Below are 11,186 nucleotides of genomic sequence, written 5' to 3'. Positions count from 1 at the left end.
ATAGTTCACCCAAAAATTAAGATTAAATCATCATTTACTCATCCTTGTGTTATTCTAATGCCATATGCATTTATTTCTTTTTTGGACCACAAAAGGAGATTAAAAAATATATAAAAAATATCCCGCGCATGCTTGTCCATACAATGGCAGTGTGTGGCGATCAGCATCAAGCTTTTTAAAAAAGAAGCAAAAGTATCACAGAGTGGTCCCACGCGACATGTACGGGGACATTTTTTTTTTTTAATCTCCTTTTGTATTAGAACACCACAAGGGTGAGTAAATGATCATTTAATTTTGATATTTGGTTGAACTATCTCTTTAAAGGTTCTCCATGGAACCATATTCCAGTAAAGAACCTTTGTTAAGAGTGAAGTTTTTTTTGTAGAAAGTCTACAAGGCACAGCAGCAAGATACAGTAAGTTTAACTGTAAATGGCAAAAGAAAAGGTGGTAAATGGTCATGAAAAAGTAAAGTATGACAGTTTCTAACATCAAAAAACCATGCCTAACATATCTTACTAAGGCGCTCAGTAACATTTCCAGTTGTAGGAACTTTTATTCTAAACTCGTTTAGTTCAAACTCTAGTTGAATACATGGTTCTGATTTGCATTGTCTCATCTCCACGTTACCCCAACGCCCATTTTTTTCTCAGGACTTACATCACTCTACTTCCTCTCTGCTTTCCTGTCATGTATGAAGCAGTTTGCTAACTTTCTTTCAGTTCTGAAGCAACTGTGTTCTGTTTGAGGAAACCAAAAAACCTCTCATAGCCGCTTATGACAGCTGTATCTCTCTAGGGCGTTGCATTTCGACAACAGTAAGTAAGGCCTGTTTGATACTTGATTTTTTGCATTTTGTACATGACTAATTCTTTGTTCATTCTTATCTGTTGTAGTTTTAATAACAGTAACTGTAGCTTTAAGAAATAGTTTCATAGTTTCTATCTGCTCAACCGTTAGTTCACTAATCAACTCACACCGAGTATTATCAAGGATGAATCAAATATTAATATTGATTAACATTAATCAGTAAACTCTAGGATGATTATTTTCTCACTTCATACAGTAAGGATAATTTAATTATAAAGATTTGTATAAATGGCAATATCAACTGCATTTATTAAATTCGTGGAGGACTATGGTAGATGTTGACGACAAATAACTACATCATAACTAAAGGCAATATATTAAAGGAATTCCAACACATTATTATTTTATTTCTATGAAACACAAAATAAAATGTTAACCAAAATGTCTGAGTTGCTTTTTATCATACAACAAAATGGATTTTGATTTATACAGTTAAAAAAAGTATGATAAAAGTAGTCTGAAGTTGTACACATGATAACGTTTTAAGCTTGACAGTATAAATAAGCATCTAAAACAAAGTCATAAAACCAGCATTTCTTTAATGTTCCTGGAAGGACTATGGTAGATGTTGAAGACAAATAACTACATCATAACTAAAGGCAATATATTAAAGGAATTCCAACACATTATTTTATTTCTTCTATGAAACACAAAATAAAATGTTAACCAAAATGTCTGAGTTGCTTTTTATCATACAACAAAATGGATGGTGATTTATACAGTTAAAAAAAGTATAAAAGTAGTCTGAAGTTGTACACATGATAACGGTTTAAGCTTGACAGTATAAATAAGCATCTAAAACAAAGTCATAAAACCAGCATTTCTTTATGTTCCTGTAAGCATTTGACATTGCGAAAAGTGGTGTAAAGCACCTACATCTCGCTGTAGAATCGACAGTGAAAATATAGCTCTTTGCGTGGGAAACTAAGCCATGTTTCATTGGGTGATTCGGTAAAATCACTTTGAGCCAATAAATGTCAAGCACACAGGTCATTTGACCATCTATGGCAGTCACTTTTGTCTGAGATGTGTCAGCCACATCATACTGACTGCTGCTAAAAAAAATTTAAAAAAAACATCTGCTTTTTTTCAAGTTCACACTTTTCTGTTTAATGACTTGCACAGTTGCTGCAAAACTGCACATGTACAGGAAAGGTTTGTTTGATTATCAAACAGATAGCAATGGCAAGCTCATTTCTCATCATTTTCAATAGTTGTTTAGGAAGCTGAAATATGAGGAACTATGATAAAAAAACAATACTGTTTTACACTAGGAAATGCTTCAGGCAGTGTGTCTGAGGGGCCTTCTCCTGTTGTTGGTGGGAAGACAGGGTACGTACACTGCATGCACCTTGTGCAGATGTCCTTAAACTGGATTTACAGCTGTGTCCAAAACCTGAACAATACTGCCTGTGCAGGTAATATACAGAGGTGGTAATAACCTCCTTTACTGCCTATGATATTCCACAATCCTGTGCATGCAGTTTGTACAAAAAACAAAAATGGTGTCTGATGTTATGGTGGGGGGATTTGGACACAGCTAGTCCTTGTTTGAAGAATTTTGACTCTGTTCCAAAACCTGGTTCTAACTAAAACATATATATACACACACACACACACACACTAGGTTTTGGAACAAAGCATGTGTCTCACAAATAAATGCATTTTGTATTTATGTCTTTTAACTACATTAATCATAACAGAGCAAATATCCAGGATGCTGAATCATGCAAACAAAATAGACTGTTTCAAGGCATAACTGAAGTTTAAACTTTGTGTTGCAGTCTACACTCAGGAACCATGTTTAAAAGCTTCAGTAAACACATGTGGAGACTGCATCAAGTCTGGGCCTGGCTGTGCCTGGTGTAAAGACTTGGTAAGCGCTGCTTAATGGCTCTTTTGTTAATATTAGTGAAATCGATTTTCAGGAAACCTGTGAAACACCATTTAATTGGCCTTTAGAAAAATATCTGACTGTCTGAACTCAGTCCATGCTAATATAATATGAAGTATATAATATTTCAATCCCTCACATTGCCAGAATTTGACATGCAGCATAAAATCTGGTCCACTTTCCAGCTTATTCTGACTAAGAATTTAGATGATATTTAAATCATCCACACTATGAAAATACCACACTAGCACAGAAATATTATAAATATGGCACAACAATTCACTAGTAACAACTGATGATAATTTCATAGATAAAAAAACAAAGTTATGCTCATGAATATCTCGCTTGCTACTAAGTGACTCAAACTCCAGCGAACACTACTTGTTCACGAGCATTCGAATTATCAAGAAGTACCTTTTAAATGCAATTTTATTGATTGCAACAACAACAAAAAAAGCCTCAAAATGTCATTGCAGCCAGACAATCTAACTGGAGCTTGCAAGTTTTACTATTCATTGTCAACTATTTGATTTCTAACATTTCAAAGTCAAATTGGAATATCCAATGTTGGTTTGTTCAATAGTCAACAGCTTTTTCAAGTAAAGAAAAATCTCCTTCATATAATGCTGTCTGTCCTATTTAAACCACAGAATTTCACCAAGACTGGGGAGCAGGAAGCAGCACGTTGTGACACAGTTGCTGTGCTTGAAGAAAGAGGATGTTCACCCACTGGCATAATAAATCCTAAAAACGATTTTATAAGAATTTCAAACAAGCCCCTGATTGCTGGTAAAAATCCAGTGCAGATCCAACCACAAGAAATACAACTGGATCTTAGACCAGGTGTGTTACATTCTTACAAATCTACTGTATAGCTTAACCCAAACAACTTTGCTTTTTAATTTACGTTTGAACCTGACTATCAGAAGAGAATAGAGGTGACTGAATGTGTTGTTTTCTCAGGGATGCCCTACACTTTTCAACTACATTTTAAAAGGGCAGAAGGCTATCCAGTAGATCTCTACTACCTAATGGATCTCTCATACTCCATGAAAGATGATTTGGAGAATGTGAAAAATCTGGGAAATAAGTTACTCGAAGAACTCAATAGGATCACTGGCAATGCCAGGATAGGTAAAAGTATTTAAATATATTTACATAAATATATATATTATAATATCATACATGTTTCAGAGTTGAAAGATTAAGGCAGTGGCTTAATGAACCAACCTTCCTGATGCAGGCTTCGGTTCGTTTGTCGACAAAACACTTCTTCCATACACCGACACCAATGAAGCGAAGCTCCAACGGCCATGCTCAGATAAAAATGAACCATGCCAGCCAGCATTTGGCTTTCAGCATGTGCTTTCACTGACAACCGATGGAAGCAAATTCAAAACTATGGTAGCCGAGCAGCATATATCTGGAAACCTGGACCCCCCAGAAGGAAGCCTGGATGCTATCATGCAAGCCGCGGTCTGTGTGGTGAGACTTCACACTGCATGCATAAGTGGCAGAAATGTATTTGGCTGCCATATTAACAGGTTACATCATCCACACCATGTCACACTGAATTATATTTAATGCAGTGTGAAACAGGCAAGATATTATATGAAGCCTGATTCATGCATGATGTTCTTTATCATGTAAATAAATTGAAAGCAAAATGTGTTACCCATGCAGAAAGAGATCGGGTGGGGAAACAGCACTCGACTGCTGGTGTTGGCCACTGATGACGGCTTCCACATGGCAGGGGATGGAAAACTTGCTGCCATTCTGGAACCAAACAAAGAAACCTGTCAGCTGGTCGACAGAAAGTACAGCAAGAGCAGCCTATGGGTACGATGTAATACTTTATCTTAATTGTATTAATACCATATGTTTATAATATTTATCTTAAAAACATTTGAACTACACCAAGAAAGTCAAAGGCCGGCTTATTATCGTTAACAAAGTAAAAAAAAAAAAAAGTACTGAAAAATCATTTTCAGTATACTTTACATATAATAAACATTAAACTGAAATAAAAAAAAAACGTATTTTATTCCAGCAAGTTGCTCGTTTTTTGTTTAAAGTACTAACTAAAACTTAATAAAGACAAATTAAAAAAAGAATAAAAATGACAAAACACAACAAAATTAAGATGAAAACAGAAAATATAACAATAAAATATAATTTAAAATATTGAATTACTATATTATTAAACTATAATAGTTTATTATTAGTATAGTTTATTATTAAACTATAATAGTATATTAATGATAATGAAAGTCAAAACAGTCAAATTAATAAATTATGTAATTTATAATAATAAATTAGGAAGTTTTATTAATCTAAGTAATTTGCAAACGCAGGGAAAAAATGAACCTTTAAATTCCACTAATTCAATATTTTGAAGCCTCAAGGAATTTGTTACCATTTATGTCTCTAAAGTTGTACAAGCGTATATGTTTTAGATACTATTAGTACCTTGATATCATATTATGTAAACATATCAAAACTATAATACAATCTGTGTTTTCAGGACTACCCATCTGTTGGACAAATAGCTCGCAAGCTGGAGGAGCAAAACATTCAACCAATTTTTGCAGTCACTAAAAAAATGGAAACTGTGTACACAGTAAGTAAAACATGCTAAAATAAGCAAGTATATTATCTGTAAAAGAGCAATGAAAATCATAGATCGAGTGCCCTGAAAAGTGTAAACTAGTGTAAACTGACTCTGTGGCACTTTAGCAGTGTTTGGGAAACCTGTTTGACAGTCATTATCTTTGTAGTTACATTTGGTCTATTTAAAACACTTCACATTTTGCTTAATTTTATTTACACACAATTCACATTAATATTCTTAATAGTGGAAGTACTGTGATGTACTTGACTTGTTTCCTTAACAGGAGCTGAGCAAATTGATCCCTAAATCTGCAGTAGGAGTGCTCTCTGAAGACTCGGGCAACGTTGTCAATCTAATTGTGGATGCATACAACGTGAGTGCATGGAACTTCCACTTTGCACAAACCTTTTTAAAGTAAAACATTGCGATGTGAGAGCTTTTCTGTTTAACACCCTTATTAATGTCCTATGGGGTCTGAACAGAACTTGACCTCTGAAGTGATCATGGCTCATGAAGCCCTCCCAGACTTCATATCTGTGAAATACACATCAAACTGTATTGGTGGAGAAAAACCCAGTGACAGGGGGAAATGTGATAATGTGAACATTGGTAAGGAGGTAAGATTAGTTCAAATGATCATAAATATCATTTACGCAAGTGAAGATGCAAATCTTGGTTTATCATTTTAGCAATATTATACGACTTTACACTGTGTAAATAACCTTACTCTTACCATAATCCTCTCAGGTGATTTTTCATGTGACAGTAACAGTAGAGAGATGCATTACCAGTCAGAGCTTCCTCATCGGGCCATTGGGCTTTAGTGAAAAAGTGAAGGTGAACGTTCAGACTCGATGCAATTGTGAATGTGATGATACCAATCAACCTCATCCTCACTGTGGGGGAAACGGTAAAGTTGTCTGCGGCGGCTGCAGGTAACAGAAAAATATAATTTCCTCTTAATTGCTTTCTTTTTCATCATTTTTTATGGCCTTAAAATTCCAGATTCCCTGGGTGACTCTTACAACATGCCTGGGTCATACCTAAAAATACATAACTAAGAATAAGGAATAGTATTTTTCATTCAAAAAATTGATTATCAATAGGATAATATAAAATCGAAATCTTAATATAAAAATATATATATTCAATGAGATGTTTTCTGTGCGCGCGCGCGCACGTGTGTGTCTATGTGTGTGTGTGTGTGTGTGTGTGTGTATGTCTATGTGTGTGTGTGTGTGTGTGTGTGTGTGTTTAAAAATTATTAAAATATTCTTGACCTATTGCAGGAGTATATGTATATATGTGTAGTGACATAAGCAACTTCCCCATGTCCACAGGTGTGATACGGGTTACTTAGGACAGCGCTGTGAATGCAAACTAGGCCAAAAGGATGAGGCGTCATTGAAAGCGCAGTGTCGGAAGGACAACGGGACCGAATGCGAAGGCAAAGGAGATTGTGTGTGCGGACGGTGTCAGTGTCATATTACAGAGGGTGGAGGCAATTTCTATGGCGAATTCTGTGAATGCGACGATGAGCACTGTGAAAAATTTGACAATAAACAGTGTGCAGGTGATTTGTGTAGCAAAGCTCATATTTAACATGTGCTTTGTAGTTTATTTTTTAAAATACGTTCTTAAGTGCAACGTGGCTTCATTTTACAGGTCATGGCAAGTGCAAATGTGGTAGATGTGAGTGTGATCCAGGCTACGAGGGCGCAGTTTGTCACTGTGCAAAATCTGATGAGGATTGCAAGATCGAAGGAAGTGTTTGTTATAACCGTGGGAAATGTGTATGTAACCAGTGTGAATGTGAGAGAGGATACAAGAGGCCCTACTGCAAAACGAGTTCTACTTACCAAAGTCCGTGTCAAGAGTCAGGGTAAGTAAACCTCAGAACAAATGACCCTGAGCTCTACAAAGCTGCTGCATTATTAACTATTATTACTATAACCAAATAAATGTTTTTCATTAATTGCATAAGTCCAAACAGAGGATTACTAACTACAACTACTAACGTAGCTACAGAATTCATGTGAATCAGTTCATAAGGACAGTTTTCCAATGAGCCATTAAAAACATTTCTGCAAGGCATTTCACATATTCTCAGCTATATAAATTAGGGTCTTTTCTATTTTTATTCATTATATTTAATGCAAATGTATTTGTTACTTATTGTAATATATACATAACATACATGAATGTAATATAAAAAATAAAATGATATATGTTAAATGAAATATTTTATGCATTTAAAATGTACTAAAATATTCTTGACCTACTGCAGGAGTTGTGTTGAATGTTTGGCCTTTGGGACTGGTCCGTTTGAGAAGAGCTGCTCTGTAGACTGTAAACATCTGCAACATACGATGGTTGAAAAATTGATCAAGAGCGACTGTCGAGTCAAAGATAAAGAGGGCTGCTGGATGTCATTTACGATGACGGAACAGCTTGGATTTGACAAGTACTTTGTCAATGTCCTCAAAGACAGAGGTAGACCCAGACACATTATCTGAAATACTAAAACATGTACTAGGTTCTTGGGTTCTGTCGTTGTTGTTCACCCTTCATGTCATTCTGAACCCTGCTGTTATTTTTTGTGCGGAACACAAAAGGAGAATTTCTGAAGAATCTTTATTGACTTTATATGTCTTTTCTATACAATAACACATAGTTTATAGTGACAAAAAGCTTCAAACGTAGTCAAATTGACTTTTTATGATGATTTTCATAAAATGTACAACATGAGGGTGAGTAAATAATGTCAGAATTTTCCAAAATGTTCCAGTTTCAAAAAGCATCATGTTTGACAGCAAAAGTTAAAGCTTTCTACCTTTATGTTTCTTGTGTTAGAATGTCCTGAGGGGCCAAACATAGCAGCCATCGTAGGAGGATCTCTAGTAGCTGTGGCATTGATTGGTCTCCTGATTCTCCTCATCGTCAAAGGAGTTCTGTATGCAAGTGACCTTAGAGAATGGAAGAGATTTGAAAAAGATCGAAAACATGAAAAAACATCTGTAAGTTCTGTTTTCTTTATGCATAAAATCCCTACCCTTCATATTCAGTCAAACTGCCTAAAGCTGTTCAGTATTCATGCTTTTTATTAAGAAGATTATGTTTTCTTCTCCTTCTACAGGGTACCAACCCGTTATTCCAGAATGCTACGACCACAGTTCAAAACCCAACATTTTCTGGAGATTAGTGAGAAAACTTGTTGGTGCTGAATGCGTGAAGTACAGAGTGGATGTGTATAAATTAATCTTTGGGTCTGATGCATGATCATTCAATAAAATAAAATAGCTTTAACTTTTCTTGATGTCCAGTGAGATCTTCAGCAACTTTAGAGAGGCATGAATGTTTGCAAATTATTTGAGATTTATTCATTTGTTTTATTGTATTTTAAATGTTTAACATCATTTAACATTCAAAAGGCTTTTTTATGTTTTGTGTAATACTGTACAATACACTGATATTGGATGTTTCAATGTGTCCAGATGCAAATACCTGAAAACTGAGATCACTATGTAATGCCCCTGTACTGCATTTCACAAATTCTTCATTGGCTTTCCAGATTATTAAGATAATAGACTTGTAACCTGAATACTTGCATTGTAACCTGCCTATTGGTCTTTCAATGTTCATAACATCCAACAGTGTTTGAGGGCTCTGTAAATGTTTTCAATATAAATAAAGTTGGAATTACGATTGTACTTTTCAAGAACTGCCTTGTGATTTTATGAATCTGGGTTATGCATTTAGTTCTCGGATGGCACAAGGCCATTTTAAAACTGTAAATAATAAATAAGATAATACTTTGATTTCTATAATTTAGAAAGTTGAAATAAAAACTAGGTAAATAAATGCAAATTACTGAATAAATGGATTTTATATTTTTGATATTGTAACATTTTTATATTGTGAAAGTATTTTTGAGTACTTGAGTACATTTTTCTTTGAAGGTACATTCCATGGCTTCAGATTGGCTTCCAAGGTCCCATAATGTCATGTCTCATGATCTAAAAATACATTTATTTATTTTTTTGGACAAAACCAACGGACTATTTAATGACTACAATGCTTAGTTTTTTGGCAGAAATGGAATCATACATAAGAAACAATGACATATAGTCCTTCTAACACCATTTTTATTCTTTCTTGCACAGAATAGTTGGATATTATAGGCAGTTGTGAGCATCAAAAAAAAAATTAACCCATAAGAACCCACGGTGACGCAGGTGTCACAAACACTGGTGATTATCTGAAAAGGTCTTTTTAAAGCATTATCCCTCACTTTCAACTCAGGAAGTCCCTAAGGGACATATAAGGAACACACAGGTTCAGTCATGTGACAATATGTGAATTTTTGTTGCCATGGCAACATTTCCAAAATTGTGGCCTGTCTAATTAGCACATGTTGCAGTGTCAGCAATTTTTAAAAGCACTTGTTTTTGTTACTAAAGGTATGTTTCAACCCATGCAACAATTCTAATGTTTTAATAACATATCATAGATTACACTTAACCTGATTTTAATACATTTCTTGAACAAATTGATATAAAACAAGTTATGAAAATATTGTGGTGACATATATGTCACATCGGGCTGTTAACCTTAAAACAGTAGGTGGAATTGTGATGTGACGTATTTGTCACATTAAGAAAAATGTTAATGAGCTGCTTAATTTTAAAATCAATTATTTTAGTGTTATATAGTTACTGCTGCTCATATCAAAGCATATTTGAACAAATGTAAACATAAAAATAATGTCAAATTAATTACATTGATAATGAAACGTATTTTGAAACTATACCTGTAACTAAAACAAGATGTTTATATCATATGTTGGTCCTATTTTAAGGTTATTTTATCTTTTTTTGTAGTGAAAATAACATGAACAGATGCGATAACGCATAACTGACGTGGTGATGCGATGAATAAACTAACTCATTTGTTATGCATTGAAGAGATAACACATAACATGTATATTGCATTGCAGTAACTTAGTCCGTTGAGCAGTGAAGAGATAACACATGACAGGTGCTTGTTGCACTGCATTGCATACAATAACTAACTCTGAAGAGAAAAACATTGAAGAGAAAAAATCATACATGCTGTTGCATAGCAATAAATGCTAAGACTTTCATTGTTTTGCATACAGTAATTAACTTAATGCATTGTGCATAGAAGAAATTAAAGTGATAAAGGTGATAACAATGGGTTGATCAGAGTGATCAAGTTTTTATTTCACTGAGCATTGTATTATTTGATTGTTTACAATTTTATTGCACAATATTCACATTTTAGCAATGTTATTGCACTATGTGCATGTTTAACCTCCAGTGAGGTAGTTCTTTATTTTTATTCAGTTTGCACATTTTCAAGTTGTGAAAAAAAATCTAAAAATAAATTTCTGGTTAAACCATATACTTGAAAAGATAGAATTTTGATGTTACAAAATAGTTGTTGTAAAAAGTAATGGTCACAGTTATGTGGTTTTGAAATATGTTGTGGCAAAGCAAATAAAATGTAAAACTGTATTACTTCAGAAAAAGGTTTTTGTTTTATCTTCACAGAAAAGTAATAATTTGTGTTGTGAAAAAGCAAATAAACAGAAAAAAAATGTTATTTACCAAAAAAAACCTGACAAAATTTATTTTTTTCAACTGAGAAATAAACGCCCAATGTAACATATATGTAGCATTAAAAATGTATCATAAACGCCCAATGTAACATATATGTCACATTACAGATCTTTCACAGGGAGATGTTGTATTTCAAAAACAACTGCAGAAACATGTTATAAGTGGTCCAT

The 11,186-nt window shown here is 34.1% G+C and overlaps 1 protein-coding gene across 1 annotated transcript; it reads left to right on the top strand.

The window, feature by feature from the left end:
- Nucleotides 1-699: 699 nt before the first annotated feature.
- Nucleotides 700-9,220, top strand: LOC107676087 (integrin beta-2-like). Its single transcript, XM_016470608.1, has 16 exons — nucleotides 700-817; nucleotides 2,144-2,201; nucleotides 2,654-2,745; nucleotides 3,414-3,606; nucleotides 3,727-3,897; nucleotides 4,007-4,248; nucleotides 4,447-4,602; nucleotides 5,288-5,383; nucleotides 5,658-5,747; nucleotides 5,857-5,991; nucleotides 6,122-6,309; nucleotides 6,715-6,947; nucleotides 7,040-7,256; nucleotides 7,662-7,867; nucleotides 8,228-8,391; nucleotides 8,511-9,220. The coding sequence occupies exons 2-16, from the start codon at nucleotides 2,147-2,149 to the stop codon at nucleotides 8,574-8,576; spliced, it is 2,304 nt and encodes a 767-aa protein (XP_016326094.1). The 5' UTR covers nucleotides 700-817; nucleotides 2,144-2,146; the 3' UTR covers nucleotides 8,577-9,220.
- Nucleotides 9,221-11,186: the final 1,966 nt, after the last annotated feature.

Source organism: Sinocyclocheilus anshuiensis, unplaced genomic scaffold (genome assembly GCF_001515605.1).
Source record: "Sinocyclocheilus anshuiensis isolate Anshui unplaced genomic scaffold, SAMN03320099.WGS_v1.1 scaffold1932, whole genome shotgun sequence".
NCBI lineage: Eukaryota > Metazoa > Chordata > Actinopteri > Cypriniformes > Cyprinidae > Sinocyclocheilus > Sinocyclocheilus anshuiensis.
This window is presented reverse-complemented; position numbering and strand designations above follow the sequence as displayed.

Coding starts and splice junctions, on each gene's coding strand:
- LOC107676087 (XM_016470608.1), top strand. CDS start 2,147: ATGCTTCAGGCAGTGTGTCTGAGGGGCCTTCTCCTGTTGTTGGTGGGA. Junction 3,607..3,726: donor ACAACTGGATCTTAGACCAG/GTGTGTTACATT, acceptor TTGTTTTCTCAG/GGATGCCCTACACTTTTCAA. Junction 8,392..8,510: donor GAAAACATGAAAAAACATCT/GTAAGTTCTGTT, acceptor CTCCTTCTACAG/GGTACCAACCCGTTATTCCA.